The sequence below is a fragment of the Bufo gargarizans genome, chromosome 5 (assembly GCF_014858855.1).
Source record: "Bufo gargarizans isolate SCDJY-AF-19 chromosome 5, ASM1485885v1, whole genome shotgun sequence".
In the NCBI taxonomy this organism is placed as follows: domain Eukaryota; kingdom Metazoa; phylum Chordata; class Amphibia; order Anura; family Bufonidae; genus Bufo; species Bufo gargarizans.
In genome coordinates this window covers 20,875,746-20,902,217 of record NC_058084.1, presented here as the reverse complement: position 1 = coordinate 20,902,217, position 26,472 = coordinate 20,875,746, and the positions used below count along the sequence as shown (strand labels likewise).

At 44.6% G+C, this 26,472-nt stretch overlaps 1 protein-coding gene across 1 annotated transcript in view; it reads left to right on the top strand.

Annotated features, from left to right (window-relative positions):
• Window positions 1–23,998, top strand: part of LOC122939126 (cytochrome P450 2C25-like) — a 98,091-nt gene extending 74,093 nt beyond the window's left edge. The window contains exons 6-10 of the mRNA XM_044295119.1: window positions 2,450–2,626; window positions 5,506–5,647; window positions 16,141–16,328; window positions 21,199–21,340; window positions 23,484–23,998. Of these exons, the coding sequence (XP_044151054.1) occupies window positions 2,450–2,626; window positions 5,506–5,647; window positions 16,141–16,328; window positions 21,199–21,340; window positions 23,484–23,677 (843 nt within the window). The 3' untranslated portion in view covers window positions 23,678–23,998. The remainder of the gene's footprint in view (window positions 1–2,449; window positions 2,627–5,505; window positions 5,648–16,140; window positions 16,329–21,198; window positions 21,341–23,483) is intronic.
• Window positions 23,999–26,472: the final 2,474 nt, after the last annotated feature.

The following is a 26,472-nucleotide window of genomic DNA, read 5'->3' as shown; positions in this document are numbered from 1 at the left end:
ATAGCTTCTGTGCTTAGTATCGCAGCTCAACCCCATTCACATCAATGGGGCTGAGCTGCACCTAGGCCAGGTGGCCGATGAACGTGACATCACATGGTCTAGGGACAGCTGCAAGAATGGCCTTCTCAAATCACTGATCAGAGGAGTCCCAGGTAAACCATAGGTAATCAGTTAAAAAATCTTGGAAAACCCCTTGAACTTATCTGCCATAGACCTCTGGGATATTAACATAAACCAATTAACATTTATTGCTAATTGTTTGGCATTATACAGCAATTTATATTTGCCACTGTTTCCTGGTTTAGACGAAACAGTGCCCGGTGACCCTACTGCCCCTCTCATTACCTAAAAACACTTAGAGGGAACAGTGTCCAGTGACCTCACTGCCCCGATCACCACCTACAAAGACTTAGAAGGAACAGTGTCCAGCGACCCACTGCTCTGCTCACTACCTACAGAGACTTAGAAAGAACAGTGTCCAGCGACCTACTGCTCTGCTCACTACCTACAAAGACTTAGAACAGTGTCCAGCGACCCACTGCCCCGATCACCACCTACAAAGACTTAGAAAGAACAGTGTCCAGCGACCCACTGCCCGCTCACTACCTACAAAGACTTAGAACAGTGTCCAGCAACCCACTGCTCTGCTCACTACCTACAAAGACTTAGAAAGAACAGTGTCCAGCGACCCACTGCTCTGCTCACTACCTACAAAGACTTAAAAGGAACAGTGTCCAGTGACCTCACTGCCTGCTTACTACCTACAAAGACTTAAAACAGTGTCCAGCGACCCACTGCTCTGCTCACTACCTACAAAGACTTAGAAGGAACAGTGTCCAGCGACCCACTGCTCTGCTCACTACCTACAAAGACTTAGAGGGAACAGTGTCCAGTGATCTCACTGCTCTGCTCACTACCTACAAAGACTTAGCAGTAACATTGTCCAGTGACCTCACTGCTCGCTTACTATCTACAAAGACTTAACGGGAACAGTGTCCAGTGACCTCACTGCTCTCTCACTACCTACAAAGACTTAGCAGTAACATTGTCCAGTGATCTCACTGCTCGCTTATTACCTACAAAGACTTAAAAGGAACAGTGTCCAGTGACCTCACTGCCCGTTCACTACCTACAAAGACTTAGAAAGAACAGTGTCCAGCGACCCACTGCTCTGCTCACTACCTACAAAGACTTAGAGGGAACAGTGTCCAGTGACCTGACTGCCTGCTCACTACCTACAAAGACTTAGAACAGTGTCCAGCGACCCACTGCTCTGCTCACTACCTACAAAGACTTAGAACAGTGTCCAGTGATCTCACTGCCTGCTCACTACCTACAAAAACTTAGAACAGTGTCCAGTGACCTCACTGCTCGTTCACTATCTACAAAGACTTAACGTGAACAGTGTCCAGCGACCCACTGCTCTGCTCTCTACCTACAAAGACTTAACGTGAACAGTGTCCAGTGACCTCACGGGCTCTCTCACTACCTACAAAGACTTAGCAGTAACAGTGTCCAGTGACCTCACTGCTCGCTCACTACCTACAAAGACTTAAAGGGAACAGTGTCCAGTGACCTCACTGCCCATTTACTTTTTACAAAGGCTTAAAAGGAACAGTGTCCAGTGACCTCACTGCCCGTTCACTACCTCCTGCAAAGACTTAGAAGGAACATTGTGCAGTGAGTCTGCTTACTACCTGCAAAGACTTAGAGGAAACAATGTCTAAATCACCTCAATGCCCACTCACTACTTACAAAGACTTAGAGGGATCATTTTTCTTGGACAAGAGGAAGCAGGAGGGGGGGGGTCTAAAACAAGAGGAAAACAGTAGGGGGGGTCATCAAAGCCCCAAAATCTGGTCTACACCATTGTGAGCACACCACATTTCTGCCAGCCAATGAGGGCTAGCTCGGCGGTACCATAAAAAGTCATTGCAAAGACTTAGAGGGAACAATGTCCAGTGACCTCACTGCCCACTCACTACCTACAAAGACGTAGGGGGAACAGTGTCCGGTGACCTCCCTGTCCCTCTATCTATAAATGATTAGAGGAAACAGTCTTCAGTGACATCACTGCTCCGCTCACTACCTACAAAGATTTAGAAGGAACAGAGCCCAGTGACCTCACTGCCTGCTCACTACCTACAAAGATTTAGAAGGAACAGAGCCCAGTGACCTCACTGCCTCACTCACTACCTACAAAGACGTAGAGGGAACAGTGTCCGGTGACCTCCCTGTCCCTCTCACTATCTATAAATGATTAGAGGAAACAGTCTTCAGTGACATCACTGCTCCACTCACTACCTACAAAGAATTAGAGGGAACAGTGTCCAGAGACCTCATAGCCCATTCACTACCTGCAACAACTTAGAGGGATTATTTTTCTTGGAAGCCGCATTCTTATGTTTAATCTTCATTTTCATCTTCTCGTCTTGGTTCCTATTTACAGCTCTGCAATTTTGTCCCAGGTCTTCTGCACATCCCTCAAATCAGGCATAAAGTCATTAAAGACAGTGAATATCTCCAAGAGTTTGTGGCAGAATGTATAAAGCCTAACATAGAGACTTTCTCGATGTCAGTGCCACCGCGGGATTTCATAGACCATTTCCTACTGAAGATTAAGGAGGTAATGGAAGTGATAGTAACAGACATGACCATGCTATTGGTTATTGTTCGTAAGCCTAACGAGAACCCCAATGCTTAATTCACTCCCCTTTTACCCAGTAAATAAGGCACACACTCGAGGTTGGATTTTAAGTCGGCCACAGCAGCCGTTTTGTTAACAAAATACAAACATATATATAAATCCAAAACCCAAACAAAAATATTTTCTAAAACAAGAGGAAAACAGGAGGGGAGGGTCCTCAAAGTCCCAAAATCTGGTCTACACCATTGTGAGCACACCACATTACCGCCAGTCGATGAGGGCTAGCTCCGAGGCACCATAAAAGATCATTTCATACTCAATTTAAAGGGGTTCTCCGAGAATTAAGAAAATGAAAACACTTACATATTACTTTAGTATAAATCTATTCTCAAATAACTTCCATTAGTTATAATGGTTCATTTTGTCTAGGGAGCAATCATTAGGAGAAATAAAATGGCCACTGTCCTATTAGTACACACAAAACCTGTCCTAATTACACAGGAGGACAAGTTAAAGAGCTGCGCTATCTTCCCCTCTTCCTTGAATACAGATTATAAGATCTTCAGCTGAATCTCTGTAGGAATGGAGTTCACGAGGAGACATGAAGTACAGAGCGGATGGACAGGACAGACTGTGGTAATGGAGACTGTATGAAGTGCTGCTGCTTATTATCTACACCCCCACCTCCTCTCTGTACTTCATGTCTCCGCATGGACTCCATTCCTACAGAGATTCAGCTGAAGATCATATTAAACTGTATTCAGGATCATAATCCCTGACAAGAAAGAGGGGAAGATAGCACAGCTCTTTAACTTGTCCTCCTGTGTAATTAGGACAGGTTTTGTGTATACTAGTAGGATGGGGGCAATTTTATTTTTCCTAATGATTTCTCCCTGGACAAAACGAGCCATTATAACTAATGAAAGGTATTTGGTAATATATTTATAATGAAGTAAAATTTAAGTATTTTCATTTTCTTATTTCCTGGAGAACCACTTTAATGACCAGTATCCCAACCAAATAGGCCCTATCCCATTTAAAAATCCACTGAACCTGATACCAGGCCCAACCACCTAATCATGCTACCAACCAAGGGAGTCCAGCCCTAACTGAGGAGGTCCTCCCAAGAAACACGATGTGTAAGTCCACCAACCTAGAGGACCCCCCACCACCACGACTGCCGCTACAGGAATCAAAATTTCACACACCCACTTCCCCCCCTCAGGCAATATGCTTAGAGCACCCCACCCAACCCAAACCATAGCAGAACAGAAGCTTTAGTTTTATTCCCACAAAATGGCGCCAACCCCTCCTTTGTTGCCCCTTCGCCCGGACCACTACCCCAACCCACCCAATCGTCCTACCCCTCTTACTCCCTAAATCAAACCTCCATCATACTGGTCTCCCCTTAGGGCCTCAGCCCCCAATTCAGCCTCACTTGACCTCAAATTGTTGTGTAATCCATTTCACTAGAATTGTAAATTACACCCTGTATTATACTGCATTTACAATTGTGCAGAACTCAGAGCTGACATTTTCCAGCACCCCCTGCTTGTTCATTGTCTGTTTGACCTTTGTCTAGAGATTCGCATTCTCAGAAGTGTCATCTTTTCACAATGCACTGTATACACAATCCAGAGCAACACTTAGGCCTCTTTCAGAAGAGCGAGTTTTCCGTCCGGGTACAATGTGTGAAGTGCAATTTTCCAAGCATAATTTCTGCGTTCAGAAAAATTGAGCGTATTCTACATTGTGGGTTTTTCATGCAGCCCTGGCTCATAGAAGTCAATGTGTTAAAAAACTGAAAATTTCCGGATGCAATGTGTTTTTCACTGATGGTTGTAAGGAGATGGAGAGTGTTATTCTTCAGTTTTTCTTCAAGCGTGTGGAAAACACATCCAATCCAGATGGAAAGAATACACACTGCATGCAGTCGCAGACAAAACTGATTGAATTTGCATGCAAAAACATCACTTTTTCCCTAAACAGATCCTGGCACAATCCATATCGCTCATGTGAAAGAGGCCTTAAAGGGGGTCTGTCAGGTTCTCCGAGTGCTATTAGCTGCAGAGTACTGCTCCCGCTGACTGCACTAATCTATATGTTCATAGTCACCTTCGTTCCTCGGAATACACTGAGAAGACTTCTGAACTCATATTGGAGAGGACTCCTGAGCACGATCTCTAAATGAATTCCAGCAATGGTTTGCAAGTGCACAGTGGGGGAGCTGGGGTTACTATGGACATATAAATTAGTGACCCGTCGTCAGCAGGAGCCTGTTCATATAGTGCCACACTTAATGGTGCTTGTAAGACCTGACATCCAAGCTCCTATAAAGCAGATGACTACGGTATATGCATACCAGTCTAAAGTCAATGATTTTGGATTTGGATATTGTGACACTGATCCGCTTAGTCTATGGTCCACACTGAGAAGACAAGGAGTGAGGGGAAGGAGCTGGTGTGAGCTATTCTTGTTCAGATGCTGTGTATACAGGAGTCAGACATGAAGTCAGCACATAGACAAATCATTTCTATTAGACATACAACTCATGGGGGGAGGCTTGACTTCCTCTGGATCAACATGGTAGAATTACATGTCAGACCTTTGTCATTTTACAACCTTACTATGTAAGAATAATTATAAACTACAAGCCCACTGTCTCTCCCCACCCTCTGAAAATAGTTACCAGATCACCATGGGTTCTATTAGTCCAGCAGATCTTGGTATCTGCTCAGGTTTGACTCGTGCTAACACTAGCCCTGAAGAAGAGCTCATCTAATCTGTTACTTATACCATAATGAAGAAATGTCAATATAATAATCACATATCTGACCAGATGTTCTTTGCTTCCTCAGGTGGAACATGAGAAGGACTCAGCTTTTTGTGACACCAGTCTCCTCATGGTGACTGTATCACTTTTAGTAGGTGGAACTGAGACAACATCTACTAGCCTAAAATTCGCAATGGTGTTATTGGCCAATTATCCAGAAATACAAGGTATGAACATAATTGACCCTGTAGTAGGGCTTCTTAGGGTATGAACTAAGGGGCACATTTATTAAGACTTGCATTTTAGATGCCAATCTTAATAAAGCCCCAGAGCTGGGAGAAGATCCGCCGAAGTTATAAAGAGGCGCCAGACTTTCCATAACCAGTTCTAAATCTACACCAGCTTCCTTGCTGTCTTACATTTAGGGTCCATTCACACGTCCGTGGTGTATTGCAGATCCGCAATACACCCGGCCGGCACCCCCCATAGAACTGCCTATTCTTGTCCGCAATTGCGGACAAGAATAGGACATGTTCTATTTTTTTGTGGAGCCGCAGCCCGGAAGTTCGGGGCCGAAATGCGGATGCTGAGAGCACATAGTGTGCTCTCCACATCCATTCGCGCCCCATTGAGAATAAATGAGTCCGCACCCGTGCCCGATATTGCGGAACGGATGCAGACCCATTTGCGGACGTCTGAATGGACCCTTAGACGTTTTTTAACACCTAAAACAGGCGTAAAAATTGTAAATGAGTTAGGCCTGCTTGCCCACCTCTTCCTAGCCCGCACCACGTCCATAATTTTAGACCAGGCGTGAGAGGGGAGAATTCGAAGATAGTCCTCTATGTCTAATTTAGGCATATTTCAGCATAATAAATGACTCCCTCTCTCCCTAATTTTCAAAGACAGTCCAGGCAAATTTGGGCTGTCCCAGGCAAAGATGGGTGTGATGAATGTAAGCTCCGCCTATAAGTGGGTAGTTCCAGTAAAATTTGAGGCATCTCTAGAGTAAGACCCGAATTTACTAAATGCAAGTTGTTAAAGAGGTTGTCCAGGCTTTTTTAAGTGATGGCCTATCCCCAGGATAGGCCATCACTAGCTGATCGTGGGGGCGCGGCGTGTCAGACCCACACTGATCAGTTAGCGATGGCCTATTCTGGGGGGGAGATAAACTTGTCTTCAGACTCCCTGGACTAAGTAGATGCTGCCTTAATATTACATAGCTTTAGCAAATGTGCCCCATTATCATTCCCGGTGGGGTGAATCCAGAAATGGAGTCCTCGGGAACGCTAATCTACCTACGCCAGCTATGAGCTAGTGTAGTAGTAAACATGTCGGGCTTCAGGATGTTAACGCCTCTTCACACTAAGCCCTGACCACTTTTTCAAAAGTGTTAAAAGCATTATAAAAAAAATTAAAAGTCACAATTTTGTGCGTAAAATGTTACTTTAGATGGGAGGGAGCAGAAGGCGCATGCACCAAATATGTTAACACTTTTTTGGTCTCACCACCAGGTGCACACCACCAGGATTGACCCGGGAAACACATTACATACATTGACCACATCTCCTGGGCCGACCACGACTCTTCTGACCAAAACTGACTGAAGTAATTTATGATATAGTCAGTTCCGTTCAGAGGAGCAGTGATCGGCCCAGGAGATGTAGCCGACACACAGATCGTGTTTCCTGGGCCACGGTCATGTTTATGAGCCCTTAAAGAGCATCTGTTAGCAAGATCAACCAAATTAAACCAGGCATGCTGCCTGCTAGGGTCGTTCCTGCTGATTGAAATGAATGTCTTGTGAGAATAAGATGCAGCGTTCGAGAGAAAAAAGAAATTTATCTTTTGTAGATGAGGGCTTCAGAGCACTGAGGGGTGAGTGCAATGAAGACCTAGTTTGCATAAAGGAAAAAAGTCTGTTTTCATGGGAACACCACAACCTATTTCCACAAGTATCATATTAATCATCAGGATCAACCTTTACCAGGCAGTATGCCTGGTTTAATAGGGTGGATTCTGCTGACAGTTCTTTAAAGTGGTTTTCCTCAGGATAGATTATGATCTTTCTACGTTCTGTGTGCTCATAGAATCCCTTTGAGAAAGCCTCCCCCAGGTGCACCCCCCAGAGCATTACTAGCCAGATTGGTTTGTTCTAAGGACTGTGATTGGGTACTTAGACGCAAAAGAGAACTCCTTAAAACAGCTTTTGATGGTAACGACATCCAAATATACCCTGATTTTTGTCGTGAAAGAAAAGGCAATCTTTTTATGATGTTAAAAAAAGATTCATTTCTGTGAAGATAAAGTATTCGATGCTGTACCCTGCTAAACTTAGGGTTGTTTATAATGGCTCTGTGCATTTCTTCACTACATTTACAGAGGCTGCACAGTGGCTTGATTTGGCCGGTGTGTAGCCTCTGCTGTGGTGGTTCATTTTCTATGGTGGTTATATGTATATGCGCTGGTTAGATTGTGGGGCAGGGTGAGGGGTGGGGTTGGGGTGGGGGTTGGTGAAGTGGAAGATGTTGATGGGGATAATATTCTCTGTGAGCCATGTGGAGGGTTGGGGTAGTGGTTATGGGTGGGGGGTGGTTTAGGGGTTGGGGGGTTGGCTGCTGTCGCTGCACCCAGTGGACCTCTCTCGCTCCCCCTACCTGTCCGCGGAATGTTTTGTCTTTTGGTGGGATATAATGACGCTTAGGGTTTTGTGTTGGAATGTGCGAGGGTTGGGTGATAGAATTAAAAAGACTGTGGTCTTTGATGTAATGGCATGGCATATCCCCTCAATAGTGGCTTTATTGGAGATGCCTGCAACGGACGACAAGCTCCCCCAATTGAAAAGGCGATGGGCAAAACTGGAATATCACTCGTGCCTTTGATTTTCATCCGCTGAATGTAAGGGTGGACAGGGAGGGTAGATTTTTCTCCATGGTCTTGGAGTGGACAGGAGACTATCCTTGCCTTTGTTTATGTGCCTCCGCCTTTCGCGTCCACTGTTCTTTCCTTATTAACTATGTTTATGTGTAGTAAACCCCTATGTCTGGTGTTATTGGTAGGTGACTTCCACTCTGTGCTGGATCCAAGATTGGATAGGGTTTCTATTTTATCTGAGCAGAAGCAGACTCGGTCTCCCCTCTGTAGTATAACTCGGGAGCTGGCATTGGTCGATATTTGGTGTCATTTGTATGGAGAAAAAAGAGTGTATTCATGCTTTAGTCAGACGGATAAATCAATGTCAAGAATTGATCTGGCGTTTGCAAATGGTGCTATGTCTGATCAAGTTGTGAAGATGAAATACGAACTGCATGGAATCTCCGACCACTCTCCGGTTCTGCTCCTGCTCAGGGGCGTGGATCTAAATGCGGGTCCTAATAGAGCCTTTAGACTGAATCCATATTGGTTGGAGGTTATCAGTGAGCGGGACCTAACTAATGAGGAGATTGTTGACTTCTGGTAGCGGAACGAGGGTTCCACTCACATCCATTTTGTATGGGACGCTTTGAAGGCCTATATTAGAGGCCTTTACTGCGGTAAAATAAAAAGACAACGAGCGGAGTTCCATAAGCAGGAGAATTTAATGAAGGAGACTATTAAAAGGTTGCAGGGTGCTCTGACTATATATAGTAGTGACTGCCTTCGTACACAGTTGAATGAAGCTAATCAACAATATAAGACCTTTTTGGCAAATAAGGCCCAACATAAACTTTTTTTTAAGGACAGAGACGTTATAGTGAGGAGGGGATAACGGGTAAACTGTTAGCCGCATTAGTTGCCAATCAAAGAGGCGCAACTAAAATTAGGTCTATTAGAAACACAGTGGGCCAGATAGTTAATGATCCAGATCAGATAAGACAGGAATTAGCTAATTATTATTTCACCATATATAGATCTGAAATGGTATGTAGTCCCTCTACAATCAACTGTTATTTGGTTCAATTAGAAATGCCCTTTCTTTCAACTACCCTATACGACTGGCAGAATTGAAGGCCGTTCCTTTGTCGGTTACATATAATTCCGCTCCCGGGGCGGATGGTTTGCCATTTGAAGTATATAGATATCACGCTAAGGCACTCCTCCCTATTTTGTTGCAGGTTCCAAATAAATCATATAGCTATGGCTCTCTTCCGCCATCTTTTAGGGAGGCAATTATCACTTTAAATTTTTAAAAAGATAAGGATGGTAGTGAGGTTGGGTCATATAGGCCCAAATCACTCCTTAATACAGACTACAAGATTTTCGCAAAAATCTTTGCAAATCGCCTTAAAAGGGTAATTACATCCCTGGTTCATCCGAATCAAACAGGGTTTATATCCGGGAGACAGATTCAAGCGAATTTATATGGGGTTTATCTGAATCTGCAGGTAGGGGGGAGTCTGGACTGCTCCATCCTGTCTTTGGATGCTGCTAAAGCATTTGACAGGGTGGAGTGGTCCTTTTTATGGCAGACCATGGCCCATTTTCGACTGGGGACTACCTTTATTGTGATTACCCAATTGTTATATACCCAACCAATAGCTCAAATTAATATTGATGGTGTTAACTCCTCCATTATTAAGTTACAACGCGGCACGAGACAGGGGTGTCCTCTTTCCCCCCTTCATTTGCATTATTTATGGAGCCGTTAGCCTGTAAAGTTCGCTTAGATAGTCAAATTCGGGGGTTCGGGATAGCGGGAGAGAGTGACAAAATTAGGCTATATGCAGATGATGTCATACTGTTTTTGGACGAGGGCTGGAAAGTTGTCCCGTATGTCATGCAGGTAACTGTCGGGTTATTTAATCAATTGGGCTAAGTCCTCGCTCCTCCCGCTAAACCGAAATGACCCCGAAGGTGGATCCGGGGTCCGGATATTGTCTTTGGATGATTCTCTGGACTACTTGGGGATAAAGATTGGTGTTTCTTTAAGTAGATTTTATGATTTAAATCTTTCTACTAGACAAAGTGAAGGGGAAAATTAGAGTCTGGCAAAAATTGTCAATATCGCAACCTGATCGACTTGCCTTGATGAAAATGATCATTTTGCCATTGATTTTGTACCCGATCTGTGCCTCCCCCATTTGGATAGAGGATGTTTTTTTAAAAAAAAGATTAGAAACCTTAATAAAGGATCTAATTTGGGGGAGGAAAAGGGTCAGTATAAAGCAAAGGTATTTATGGTTGGCTGAGTCAGCAGGTGGACTTTCAATTCCTTTCTTACAAGGTTATTTTTCTAGGGTAATAGGTAGGTCACCTGAGAATATTTTCACTCATTTAGAAACAGGACAGTTTAGAACACTAGTTGTTTAATCCCTAGGACTCTACAGAGGGTGTGGGATAAATTGAAAATCATTTTGCAGGTCTCATACGCTTTTTTTCTTTACCCCGTTGTGGGAAAATTGGAACCTATTGGAATTTGTGAAAATAACAGATCATACCTATTGGAGTCGTAGGGGTATCACTAGAGTGGCACATTTGTTTGTCGTAGATCAGTTTAAAGCCTTGGGGGACTTTAACTTTACAAAAATCACTTTTTTAGATTTGTTTATGTATGCATGTTTAAAACACGCGTACGAAGCTACATCCAATAAAAAATACATGATCACTCAACAACATTTATTTTTTGATTATTGTTTTGTTCACTCAGGGAAAAGGATTAAAATCGCACAGATTTATTCTAAACTGCGAGATTCACTGTCCACGGTTACTCCTTTTAAAAGTACACATAAATGGGAACAGGAACTGAGATTGCCCCCACTTCCCTGGCCACAGATATAAAAAAATATTAAAAAGGTAGTATCTGCAACCAGTTATAGACTTATTGTCACGACCCTTGGTCATGGTCGTGACTCCTTGGGAGCCGCATGCTGTTGCCCGCGGTTTTGGAGTTCGACAACCGCAGCTGGGGGCACTTAGTTGTTTGCCTCAGGTGCGGTTGCCGCGGACAACAAGTGTGCGTGCGGTTGCCCTTGGCAACGGGTTTTGTGTGAATGCCCGTTTGTATGTCTGTGTGCACTTTGTGTTGTTTGTTGTGCACGAGGTGATGTTTAATATGCACCTGGACTCCTCCCTTCACCTGCGGTTGTCCGCGGCAACGTCTGGCGATGTTTGCATGCTGTGGAAGTGTCTCGGCCTGTTGGCTGTTCTGGAGGACACGGTTGCCACGCATGCCGTTGCCGTCGGAGACAGGTGAGTGAGGTTGTGTGCTTTCCCCTTTATGTGAGTTTCCCTTCTGTGTTGCTGGAAGGGTTAACTCCCTTCCCAGTGTGTGTGACTTCACTGGGTGTGTGCTGATCGTTGGGTGGGGCCTCTTGGCCTATAAAGCCTCAGTCCCTGGCTGGGCTCAGTAGGTTGCTCTCAGCCATGCTGGCTGGAGCAGCCTCCTGTCTCCTCCATCTGCCTGGTGGGGACCATCCTTCTGGTCATACTGTCACGGCTGGCGGTGGGGGAAACCCCCAGCCGTGCGGTACCCGTAGATGTTTGGTTGCTGCAAGGCCAGGACCACAGGATCAGGGAGCAGGTCACCTCCTAAAGTCTCCCTGATCTGACCCTAACTCCTAACCTGCATGGGCCGACCTTTAAGGTAGGAGGACCCATGCGCAGGAACCTCGGGTCCCTACTATCCCTCCGCAGGTCCCTAGGCTAGGAGCTGGATAGACTACCTGTTCCTCCCGAACACGGAGGAACAGGAGCCTAGAAAGGCCAAGCTGGTAATAAGGGGAATCCAATACACCTTATGGCAGTGGCAGGTATGTGGAACTACTACCTCACCTACCTGCCATAAACACACAGCCCGGAACCCATGAAAAAGTGCTGTCTGTCTAACAACAACAGAAAAGACAACAGCACACACCATACATCACACGGGGAACCAGGGAACCATAAGGTGCAACAAACCAGCAACCACATACACATAAACATAACATCAGACAAGGTAACAAAGGTTTATGACCAGAAGGATGGTCCCCACCAGGCAGATGGAGGAGACAGGAGGCTGCTCCAGCCAGCATGGCTGAGAGCAACCTACTGAGCCCAGCCAGGGACTGAGGCTTTATAGGCCAAGAGGCCCCACCCAACGATCAGCACACACCCAGTGAAGTCACACACACTGGGAAGGGAGTTAACCCTTCCAGCAACACAGAAGGGAAACTCACATAAAGGGGAAAGCACACAACCTCACTCACCTGTCTCCGACGGCAACGGCATGCGTGGCAACCGTGTCCTCCAGAACAGCCAACAGGCCGAGACACTTCCACAGCATGCAAACATCGCCAGACGTTGCCGCGGACAACCGCAGGTGAAGGGAGGAGTCCAGGTGCATATTAAACATCACCTCGTGCACAACAAACAACACAAAGTGCACACAGACATACAAACGGGCATTCACACAAAACCCATTGCCAAGGGCAACCGCACGCACACTTGTTGTCCGCGGCAACCGCACCTGAGGCAAACAACTAAGTGCCCCCAGCTGCGGTTGTCAAACTCCAAAACCGCGGGCAACAGCATGCGGCTCCCAAGGAGTCACGACCATGACCAAGGGTCGTGACACTTATTCAGTTTAAGATTTGGCACATATTATACTATACACCGCAAATGCAGGCTAAGTTTCCGATGAATAGAGGTCGCGAACAGTTTTGCCAGAAGTGTGGTAGCCCGAATGTTGGATATATTCATCTTCTATGGGAGTGTAGTGCGATAAAGCGGTTTTGGGAGCAGGTATTTACAGTGCTGCAAGGGGAGCTTCCCCAATCTTTTGTCCCGGACATGTGGCTCCCCCATCTCTCCCGCGTTTGTGGAGTTGAGACTAATTATGTCCCAAATAAAGTCCTATGAGGAAGTTGAGACACGGAGGAGGGGAGGTACGTGAACACGCTTTTTTTCTTTTAGAATTGGAGAGGACTGTTTATTCCATTGTAGCAAGCAGGTGGATTCCGTGGGCCGGTCGGGGAGGGGGGTTGGGTTATCAGCGACGGCAGCCTAGAGTGGGGGTGGTAGTTATAAAGTTAATAATTAAAAAAAAGGGGGTTTAGGTGGGATTAAATTTATTAGGTTAGAGTGTACAGATTTGGATATAATGCTATTGTCTGTGTTGGTGTAAGGATTGTATTAATATCTATTATCTATGTCTGTAAGTTCTCTTTGTTTTGTCGAAACTATTTTGAAGAAAAAAAAAAGTATAGTCGAAATATTAATATTGTCATAACATAGGGCTAACAAAAGCGACCAAAACCATTATTTTTTGCAACTAACTCCAGTCTAGTTCAGTTGCAAGAAAAAGACTAGAACCAGAGTGTAGATAGCGTCCATTACTCAAGCTCCTGGAGTGGGACGTTCCCAGCAACATGCCCGAGATGTCCATTCTTAGTCCACAACTGCCACGCGAGGTGACTTAACCACCAGAAGTAGGAACATATTTTATCCACAAAATGAGTAAATCCTTTCTAGTGTCCAGATTTTGGCTCCTGAGCTTTCTGTCATTCTTATTCAGCCACTGTAGTTCAGAATCTGGGTCTTCAAAAAACAGCGTAGATCCTAAGGCCACCACCCTCAGCTTCGCTGGAAACATCATAGAGTATTGTACTTGCAATCCACTGAGTCATCTTTTTATATCCACAAAGCGGCTCTCTTCTTCTGTACTTGAGACGAATAATTCGGAAATAAACAGATCTTTACCCCATTTATCGTGAGCTCTGGGTGATCCCAGGATTGCTTTAGTATAATGTCTCTATGGGCGACCAGGAGAAAGAGGTCTAGTGGGAACTCGGTGAGTTCGTTCAACTGCATATAGAGAGTAGTCTCGTAAATTTTCAGCTAGCACTTTTTAATGAATTCAGTGCCATTCAGGCCTTCTGCTTTTTTTGGCATCCCGACAAGCCTGATATCATTCCGGCGAGGTCATGACGCACTATATTATAGAAAGCTCCTCTTTAGGGCTCCCAAGTTGAATATTCAGACTCTTGAGTGTGGAATTGCAACTCGCTATTGGTGCCATTACCTCTTTCAAAGTAGGCTCTGCAGTACCCTCCTCCTGGTCTTGTTTCTTATGGCCTTTGCTATTATGCTGACTGTGGGCTAACTTTGACCCCTCCTGATCTTGCAGCTCCTCATCTGAGGATATATCATTGCCATCTGAGGCAGATTGGGCTCCCTCTGACCCTCCCCACTGCCCCTGCACGCCTGTCTGTGTTTTATGAGCAAACCTTTCCAGCTGCACCGCTATATCCTGGCGCGCTGCAGCCGGCATGCTTCCGTCCTTCTCTTCCCCGGCGCCATGTTGGGCCAGCGCCTTCCACTCTGCCTTAGTGGGGTTTTGCCTTTCTTTGGCATTTTGATGTCTGAGATGAGGGGCCTGCTCTTCTATGCTTCTGGAGGCAGTGGTAGATGAGGGTCAGCGGCGTTAGTGGCAGCGTGTTCAGGAGGATAACGAGGATCATGGCAGGAGCTCTGGCGACTCACTCCTAAAACACAATTTTAATAAATTTCCCCGCACCACATTGGAGTGATCTCTGGTATTCACATTAGAGAACCTTCTAATCAATATAATATAATTACCAAGCTGGAGCAGAAGTAAAGGCTAAAAGTCAGACAAAAACGATAACCCCTTGGTCCCGTCCCTTCCTTTTACATGTATATGTATTGCTATAGTATAGTAAATACAGACTATAGACCAGACACCCCAATAGATAAATACAGACTTCAGACAAGGCCCCCTAAATACTGACCCAACCCCTAAATAAACATAGACAACAAACCAGACTCCTTAAACTATTACACACCTCAGACACTTACATAAAACTATTCACACTCTGACTTAGTAACAAGATCTGCATACGTGTGGTCATGGGACCCTATCTGTGCAGATCCTTCTGCAGTAACAAAGATCTGCATACGTGTGGTCATGTGACCTTATCTGTGCAGATCCTTATGCCGTCACAAGATCTGCATATATGTGACCTTATCTATGCAGGTCCTTCTGCAGTAACAAGATCTGCATACGTGTGGTCATGTGACCTTATCTATGCAGGTCCTTCTGCAGTAACAATATCTGCATACGTGTGGTCATGTGACCTTATCTGTGCAGATCCTTATGCCGTCACAAGATCTGCATATATGTGACCTTATCTATGCAGGTCCTTCTGCAGTAACAAGATCTGCATACGTGTGGTCATGTGACCTTATCTATGCAGGTCCTTCTGCAGTAACAAGATCTGCAGACGTGTGGTCATGTGACCTTATCTATGTAGGTCCTTCTGCAGTAATACGATCTGCATACTTGTGGTCATGTGACCTTATCTGTGCAGAGCCTTCTGCAGTAACAAGATCTGCATATGTGTGGTCATATGACCTTATCTATGCAGGTCCTTCTGCAGTAACAAGATCTGCATACATGTGGTCATGTGACTTTATCTGTGCAGATCCTTCTGCAGTAACAAGATCTGCATATGTGTGGTCATGTGACTTTATCAATGCAGGTCCTTCTGCAGTAACAAGATCTGCATACGGGTGGTTATGTGACTTTATCTGTGCAGGTCCTTCTGCAGTAACAAGACACACATTTGTGTCTTCAATGCACATTGCAGTTTAGTCTCCGTTTTTTGCTGTGGTTCGCTGTGGTTCACTGCTAAAACTGCTAAAATCTTTGAGGACTTGGCCCTGGACAAATACCCAAACCATCTGTTTTTGTAATCTGCCCTTGGTTCTCACTATTCACTCTGTTGATCTGATCTTTGTCTCACAGCTAAAGCTCAGCAGGAGATAGACGAGTACATCAAGAACTCGCGTCAACTGGAGATCGAAGACAGACCCCAATTACCATATACAAATGCTGTCCTTCACGAATGCCAGAGAATTCTCGATGTAGCACCAACTGCATATTTCCATAGCAATGTTGAAGAGATTAAAATCAAGGATTATACCATCCCAAAGGTACAAAGTATTTTTTACGTTACACAAAAATGAAGCTAATGTAGATTGGCTGGATTGATCAAAAGTCTAATGTGTGTTAGGGCCTCCCCTGAAGGAAGATGACGGGGGAAAGAAGGGTCAGAAAAGCTGGGTTTCAACAGGTCCAATCCTTTTTTTGTCAGGGAGATAAGCTGCTCGACAGAGGGCTGTGGTTATAGCTTCTGCCACTAGGAAGCGACACTAAGTAGCTCCTCCGACCAGATACATCCCCTCCTGTAGAAAGTGAGTTTGTATAGAAGCAGGAGAAGCCAACATAAGAAATTAATCTGGGAAACATCAACTAAAGCTGTTGTGGTGATTCGCTCTGGTAAACAGGATAAGCGGATGCAGTATAGAGGCACCAACCAGTTTGTAAACCAAAAGTTCAGTGTTTATTCACACGTCAGAAAGTTCACAGAACAAAAAAACACCATGCGGCCTGTTATGCCAACAAGAGTCCATCAGCAGGCTTTAGTCGGCCTATGTCCCCTCACACGGGTCTCAGCACAAACCCCGGCACAAACCTCAGATCCCAATACCGAGATCCCCTCCGCATGAACCCAGCTGTCTTTTAAAGGCAGCTAGGTGTTAACAAAAACCCAGATCGGCACCTGCGATCCAGTCCGGTGTTTGACCTTACCGGACTGCTAATTAGTCCAACAGCACACACTGGGAGGAAAATACATGCCTCCCCATACAATTCCCTTTACTGTGTCACACTGTCCATAAACATTCGAGAGAATTTGGTTAATGGTTGAACAGTTTCTTTTCAGACAATAAAGGTGTGACATCAGTTCACTAAAACAATCACTTCACCATCAAACATTTGCTCGAAATCGTCCATTTTGACAAACTTTAGACTAATGTGTATGGACACCATAAGTTGATTGAGAACATATAATAAGAGGAACCCATCAAAAGAACATATTATACAGGTAAACTAGAACTGGGTGGGAACTGCATCCCCCAATGATCTCAGAGAAAAAGAGATTTTCCACAATAGTAACAAAGAAAATCCTTGTGTTCTTTGGGGACACTAAACTGTCCCGAACGGTGGAAAAACAAGCAAAGAAATCACACTACTGGACACCTAAAGCACCACTGTCTACAGTATCTTCTACTCAGAGAAGCATCTGTGGATGCAAAGGTATCACCCTGTAAAATCTGGTGAAAGTGTGGACCAAAGACCACATAGCGGCATTGCACATCTGAAAAGCAGATACCCAAAGGAACACCACCCAATGGAAATCTTTCAACCTAGAGTTGAATGCCCTGCCCTTGGAATGATATGCCTCGCCAATAGCCAATTTGATCCATTGGGTGTCTGTGGCCTTGGATGCCAGCAGCTCCTTCCAGGGGCTATCCATGATAATGAACAGCAAATCAGAAGAGCAGAAGGAAGACATCAGGGACACATAAATACAAAGAACCCTGGGTTCATCCAGAGGATGGAGGGAGCATTCCCTAGGATTCAAAGGAGAAGGGCAAAAGAAAGGGTGAACAATATCCTCATTTAGATGGAAGATACAACTTTGGGCAGGAAGGAGCGCACTGGGTGGAGAACCTCCTTATCCTAATGAAGTAGCAGGAAGGGCAACCAGTAATAGAGGGCTGCCAAACCAGAGACCCGTCTGATGGAGATGATGGCCACTTTCTAGAAGAGTAGAGAAGAAACTAGAAAAGCTACAATTTCTGGGGAAATTGTGTGAAGTGTTTTTGCCTCCACCAGTAGTCCACAACTGGAGTGGGCGGAGTAACTGGGTGGAGTGGCTTAAGTAACTGTTGTGTGGTTGGAGTGGCGGGAATAACTGTGGAAATGTTGGACTGGGCAGAGTAACTTTATGGAGTGGGCAGATTAACTGTGTGGAGTGTTTGGAGTGAATAAAGATAGTAAACATTACAGTAACCAATTGATTGATCATATTTAAAAAGTGCACATGGCAAGCTTAATAGAGTGAGAAATGCATTTCAACTTTTATATATTTATATAGCACATTTAATTGCAATGTTGTTGCCCAAAGTGCTTCATAGTTACATTAAAACATACATTTATAAAAACATTAACAGCCGATTTGTGTAGGTGGGCTTGAAAATGAGGGAGTGGTGGCAGTTTAGAAATCATGTCCTGATTTTTCAGCTCACACTCTAGCTTTTGTCACTCTGCTGGCTGCTCACAGACCTGGGTTCCTATGGCAACTCACTCTACAGCAAGGGCAGAGAAGAGCGGTTAAAAACAAACTTCTCCAACTTGTTCACTTCACTGGCTGTTGCCATCTTCAAACGGTGGTAGTTTAAAAATTATAAATCCTACAGTGAAGAGCTTAATATTGTGAGAATCACAAGACCCATACCTACATTTTGATGCATAGTATGTCTCTGAAATATTAAAAATGAAGGCACAGTCGCAGTTTAGAAATTCAAATTTGAGGTGGCTAGAGTGGAGTTTCAACGAATGTCAATGGGCAGCGTGAGTTGCAAACAAATGGCTTAGCAGTGGACATTTTTAGTGGCAGCATGGATAGCTGAACGCTTTGATATAAGATTTGTGTAGGTGGGCTTGAAAATGAGGGAGTGGTGGCAGTTTAGAAGTAATGTCCTTATTTTTTCAGCTCACACTCTAGCTTTTGTCAGCTCCCACTCTAGTTTTGAACATTCCGCCATTCATTCCTATGGGACCAATTTCGCCACAAAAACGCTGATATTTTGTGAACCATTCGGCGAAACGTTCCACAAAGTAATAGCACACCAATCGGGAACAATCCGTACATTTCGGAATATTATTGTCTATGTAGGGTAAAAACTGTGGGAGGAGTTAGGGTGGTAAATTTGGCTATAATATAAAATAATATATATGTGAGATAACAATAAGTGGTCTTGCCATGCAAGAACACTTAATTAAACAAATGGCACTCTTTATTGATGCAAAATTCACACACGGTCCTGGCAAAAAAAAAGATTACATGCACAAATAATTATAGCTACTCATGAAGAAACCAGGTGTTTCATTGCTAACAGACCTTTCCTAACGGTATGAGTCTATGGCTGGTTTTATCAGAATGATCAGATTTGCATTCCTTAAATGCAGCGTGCGTGTCAGAAGTGCACCTAGTCATCCATCAATCATAAGGACATTCTATTCTTCAGATTAGAAGTCTTTTGCAAATCAGATATTTTATTTACTATGTGCTGGACTTGAACATTATAAATTTCATTTTCTGAATTGCAAAAGACTTCTAATGGAATGCTGTAGAATTTCCTTATTATGGCTGGTTGCACCCAGGTATGAAGCACCTGAGGATGGAGTTTTTAGATATCAGTCTGTTAGGACCGAAATATCTGGTTTGTTCATCAGTGGTTATAATAGTTTGTGTATGAAATCTGATTTGCCTGGATTTGCATCAATCCTGAGTGCTATTTGTTTAAGCATATTACAGTTGAGTGCCATGGAAATGTATCTCTATCATTATTGGCCATGACCTCTACAAATCACCTCAGATCCACCAGAAGTATAGCTGTTCTGGTAAGGGAGACTGAGGGGAATTTCCCTAAGAGGCTCAAATGAAGCTGTCTGCTGTCACAGGACCAGATCATTTGGCTAAATGGAAGGACAACAGGGGAAGTTGAGTGGAAGAACCCTTGGAATAAGCTTGGATTTCTGTCTCGGAACCCAGGAAATGATGGAAAAGTTGAGATATGTCTAAGCCTTAAGTCTAAACCATGGTGCAAAAATAGCAGGCTACAAGATGGGGAAAACTCAAGAGGCGGGAGATGACATGCTGTCAGACAAACCATGGGATTGTACAATTGCAGATTCAACAACCATTAGAGATTCAACATAATGATTAAATGCTGGTGATAGACTGGCCCATGAGAGAGAAGGTCACCTCTGAAACATGCCAGGGAAAGTCACCCAGGGGCTGAATGACGTTGGAGCACCAGCCCCAGCAGGGTCAATCCCAAACCAATCAGAATTGATTTCTCTGGAGGATCTTGGAAAAGAGAGCGAGATGGAAAAACGTGTACAGAACATGCAAACTGCTTCTATAGCGACACTAGGATGTATACTATGCAAGCTTTGAGGAAGATACTGCATTCTTGCCATGAAGTTGAGAAGTTGAATCTGTATGGTTGGGTAGGTGAGAATACCTAATCCCAAAATGCTCATCCCATCTTCATCCTTTTTCACTTCTTCTCCCCCATGAGAACCAACAGCAGGGTCACCCATTCAGTGACTGGCATATAGTTGTGGCAGTACACCGGTGGTGGGACCACATGGTTACTCTGTTCCACTTTCTTTTCTTGGGGTAAAAGGGTGGAATGGTGTGGGAGCTGACATAGTTTGCCTCCTAAAAAGTTGATAAAAATAATAAAATAAAATAAAAAGGCAGAGAAAGTCCTGCATTAGCAGGGAGGTCTGCCTCCTATGGACAGATCGTCTCACTGTCTGCAGGAGGAGGTAAAAATGGTTGGAGGACCATTCTCATGTGGACATTAGGCACAAGGTGAAAACGCCACCAAGCTCGCTAATACTGGTAGACACCTTCATGCAACTTTGGAGTAAAGTAAATCATTTTGGAAAAACTTATAAGGAATTATGTTTGTGACTAAAAGTTCTATCTGAGCAGAGCCTGAGAAGCACACCTCCCAAGGCCCCTTTCACAAGAGAGAGTTTTTCTACTTATGCCTATGTCCACATGCACATATCTTTATAAAGCCGATAAGCTGACCTGTACTCGAGCTCCATAAAGTTATATAACTCATGTATAGCACCTGACAATGATAGAGTCATTAGCATACCGCAATCCTCATGAGCGAGACACATTTATATAACGCATGTCTTTCTCGTTGTCAGGGGTCTACCTTGATCCCCTTCCTCACATCCGCTCTCAGAGACCCAACTGAGTGGGAGACTCCGGAAGAGTTCAATCCTGGACATTTCTTGACTGAGGACGGACAGTTCTGCACCAAGCCGGCGTTCCTGCCTTTCTCCGCAGGTAAGAACTGGAGATTCAAAACAGAGGCAAAGAAAAGATGGAGAAGCATCTGAGATGTTTATAGCAGAAGGGACAAAGAGGCAGATTTCCTATCATAGTGAATAGGGATTAGGCAGAAGGCTTCAATTAACTAATCAGGACCACATTATTTAGTTCATCCTCATAGTTAAAGGGTATTCCAGTTGGGGTCAAGTATTAGATCAGTGAAGGTCCTAGCATTGACTCCATGCATCTCTATGGGAGACCCGGATATAGCCGAGCGCTGTACTCCGCTGTCTCTGGATCTCCAGCAGAGAAGTAGCATGCTCGACCTGTCTCTCTGTTCATTTCAGGGGGATCCAAAGAATACAAATTCTCAGTTTTTGTGGTGCTGGTCCCAGTGTGAGCTAGGAGCAGTGGATTTTTCTAAAACTAGATGCGCCAAATGCAGTAATTTACGACAGGTCTAGGTGACATTAGTAAATGTTGGCCCATGAATCACAGACAGAAGGGAAGAATTGGCTCCAGAGGCAGCAACTTTGGTCTCGTCCTCAGGAGTCGTGTTGTACAGAAATTGGTGATAATCATTGTAGAAATTTCTCACCATTCTCACAACCTCTGCTTACTGTGAGTAAAAGAACCTTCTAGTTGGAATCAGCATGAAAAACGCCTCAAATCTGCCTTCAATTGATTTCAATGGGAATTTGAACTGTAAGGGCTCATGCACACAGCTGTTGCTTGGCCATTCTGTGCATTGGGGACTGCAATTTGTGGTCCCCAATGCATGGGCAAACATCCGTGCAGATTCCATTCAATCCGTCCGCGCTGCAAAAAAATAGAACATGTTCTATTTTCTTGCAGTGCGGAGACACGGAGAGAAACTCAGCGGGAGCACTCCGTAGCGAATGGGTCCACATCCATGATGTGGTGAGCACGCGGCCGATGCCCGCATATGGCAGGCTGCAATACGGGCAAAGTGTATTGTGAAGTCCATATCCAAAATCAGTATGGAACGTGCACTCATTTTGGAGGCGGATTCACTGCGAACCTAGCTAAGGCCTCTTTCACACGGTCAGTATTTATAAGCCAAATCCAGGAGTGGGTCCAAAACACAGAAGAGGCACAAATATTTCTATTCTTTTCTCTGTAGGTTCTACTTCTGGCTTTGGCTTACAAATACTGATGCAAAATACTGACCGAATGCTGACCATGTGAAATAAGCATTGATTCCGGATGATCTAAAGTCAGTATTGTCATCAGTATTTCCTCCAGATTTATATGCGTATTCCTTCCTTCCTGCATTTTTTATGCCCTTCATAGACTATGATGTGCGTATTTGGAAGCAAATACGCACAAGACTCGGACATGCTGCGGACTTCATATACTGACGGAAATTATACATCCATGTGAATAGCGCTATTCATTAACATTGGCAGCGGATTCCGGTTCAAAAAATCCAGGCCATGAATCCTCTGTGTGAACCTAGCCTAAGGCCGCATTAACATAAGTGCGTTTTCAAGCCAGGCTAGGTTCACACAGAGGATTTTTAGCACATTTTCCATGTGTTCCTTAAAACGGTTTTGGTTGTCGTTTTGGTGAGGATTTTCATTTCTGACCATTTTCAATGGAATTCTAGACACTGAATCCACGTCAAGATTGGATAGGATACTTCTTTTTTTCCACCATGCGTTTTTCAAAATCTCTTCTGGAAAAAAAAACTGTCCAATATGGATTAATATGCATATTTCCCACTGAGAGCAATGTGGAAGTTCTGCATGAGTTTTTGGCACCAAATCTGTGCCCAAATCCTTGCCCGAAATACTTAGTGTGAAGCTAGCCTAAGACCGGGTTTACACGTGGCGCTTGCATTGCAACTGCTGTGTGGTTTTCAGTGAAAAATAACATTGTGTTCTGTAAAATAAATAAAAAAATGCACCACACTTGGTAAAATGCAGCAAAAATGCTCTGTGCGCACATGTGAACCTGGCCTATAGACCTAATACAATTACTTCCAGTCTAGATACACGGCAGAAAACCCATCATCTACATATAAACAAGAATGTTCAAATTCACTGACAACAAGCAGAGGTCTTAAAATGGTGCAAAAGTAAAACAAAAAGTAATAGTGTCCTGCTTATTACACACAGTTGTGTTCTCCTTCTAGGGAAGCGCGGGTGTCCCGGACACTGGCTGGCCCGCATGCAACTCTTCATCGTCTTTGCTGCTCTGGTCCAGAACTTCACCTTCAAAATGCCCCCAGGGGAACCACGACGGGACTTTAAAACGCTAAATAAACGCAAGCAATACTACATGAGAGAAGCCGAGATATGCGCGGAGTATCGTCATGCACGCAACTGATAGCCCGCTGTTCAGCCGCAGACCGTGGAAGAGAATGAGAAATAAAATCACGAAAATATGACGAAAAAAAAAAAACTAGAAAAAAAAACATGAAAAAGTTTCCAAGTATTAACGTAAAGTGTGATGGCGACGGATCAGCCGTCATGTGTTAGAATATCTCAGGAGCTTATGCCTTCTAGGGTGAATCCAGTGTGGATGAGGTTCGGGATCTGCTGCGGCTCTCCGCCATCTTCCTGTAATGATAAGATGATGATGTGCACTATTATGTCTTGTGGTATTGCTGCATCTTCTAATGATATAAATCCTCCCTTGCTCACTTTATATTGTACTTTGTGGTGGATTTCTGGTACAGATTCTGAGGGTTATGTTCCCACCGCCTTGTTTCCTGCATGGATTTCAGCTTGTTATTTTTCATCTGATGGGAAATCTGTTTTCCAAGGCGCAGCATAAAAAAAACGCATAGCAGAAAAAAGAAGCGATATATCCCTTCTTGATGGTTTCCCGCATGGAAATTCACGGGTCCAGTACAATAATTAGAATTTAAATTAAATGGGGCTAATGCACTGTCAGATCTGTGAAAAGACAGATGAGAAGGCCTTGGACTTCTGCTGCGGATTCTGCTGTAAATGCATGTCAGAGCTTTCATGCATTTAACCATTTATCCCAACCCCCCCCCCCCCCCCCCCAAAAAAAAAGCAAGGCGTCATTCAGCCAGGTCGACAGAAAAAAACATTTTAAAAGCTATAGCTCTTGGAAGGCAGGGATAAAAAAAATAAAAAATAAATGCAGCGTCCTTAAGGGGTGAAAATTAAGCCTTAAGCGCATCGTATATACATATATGTCAGGGGTGTTTGGAATGGTGCTGAGACGGCGGTGTTATTCAATGGACACACTACGGCAGCAGCCAGAATCAGACGTATTTGTGACCACAATGCCTGAACAGTTAGGCAAGAGAGAGGGTTCCATCCCTTCCCTGTGGCAGATGCATTAGACTAACAGTCCCATTTTCATTACAATGCAATACAGAAGCACTGCCTACTTGCAGTGCAAGCCCTATGCTGCAAGTCTGCAACTGGTCGACGTTCCCTGCTCTGCTAAGTGCAAGACAGACACAGAGATGCAACCACACAGAGAAGGGTCATATGGAAATAGGTCAAAACCGGGCAGACAATACATCACCAAATCAGAGGAAAGAGGGTAGTAAGAATAGCCAAGCCGAATTCAGAACCAGACTGGGATCACAGTACCAAATCACGAGACAGAGGGTGGTCAGAGGCAAGCTGAGGTCAATACTAATATAACAATCCAAACAAGAACAGAACCGGGAGCACAGGAAGGGAGTTAAAACCTACATACAAGGGTGAATTACCAGCAGGGGATCTAAATAGAGTGCTGAGTCCCTAGATCCAAACCTGATAGGTCCATAGACTCAGCGCCCCATTGGGCTAGAACCTGCAGTCTGCAACTGGTCGACGTTCCCTGCTTTGCTAAGTCCAAGACAGACACACAGACACAACCAAGCAGAGACAGGTCGTATTTAAAATATATCAAAACCAGGCAGACAATACATTACCAAATAGAGGGTAGAAAGAATAGCCAAGCCAAAGTCAGAACCAGACTGGGATCACAGGGTGTCATCATGGGGTGTGGTCTAGACAGCGTGTTGCAAGGGACGCAGGCCGGAAGCGCATCTCACAGCGCGCGTATATGCTACAACCCTAGAGCGCATTGCTGGAGCTTGGACAGGTAAGTTGGTGACAATGGTATATCCAATAGTTGCTTCGTGACCCATGTTTTGATCTTATTGGTCATGCATCCAACATTCTACCATCTATGCGATAGATGTGATTACATAACATGCATTAGGCTGCCCATACACAAAGCGGTCCAGGAAATGGGATTCACATGCGACTCACTGCTAATTACTGGACCACACCTGTAATTGTACATACAGGGAGACTGGTCAGAGATCAGGGAAAGCTGAATGGATGTACAGAGATATTCCTAATGAATACCTAATCCGGAGTTCTGGACCTCAGAAGGTTCACCTTCCAACAAGACAATGACCCTAAGAACAAAGCCAGGACAACATAGGAGCGGCTTAGGGACAACTCTGTGAATGTCCTTCAGTGTCCCAGCCAGAGCCCTGATCCCAATAGAGTATCTCTGGAGAGACATGAAAATGGCTGTCCACCGACAGCCCCTCCAACCTGGCAAAGCTAGAGAGGATCTTGTCATGGCTGAGGATGAGGAAAACCCTCAGCCGTGTGATGCCATGAGATGTAAGTCGCTGCTCGGCCAGGACAACAGAATAAGGGAGCAGGTCACCTCCTAACGCATCCCTAATCCGACCCTAACTCCTAGCTGCATGAGCCGACCTTGAAGGTAGGAGGGCCCGTGCTCAGGAACCTCGGATCCCTACTCACCCTCCGCCGATCCCTGAACTAGGAGCTGGGTAGACCACCTGTTCCTCCTGGATGCGGAGAAACAGGAGTCTAAACTGGCCGAGCTGCAATGGGATATAACCATCAACAGACTATGGATATGGCAGGAGAGTGAAAGACTTCCACCTCTACCTGCCACAGACACACTGACTGGATCCCTGGACACAAGTGCTGGCTGTCCACACACAAACATAAAAGGACACAGCACACATAAACACACAGGGATCCAGAACCATAGTTGCAATAATAACAGACACCACATAGACATAAACTTAACATCACATAAACATATAGTATCACAATTTATGACCACAAGGGTGGCCCTTACTGGCAGATGGTACATGGGACCAG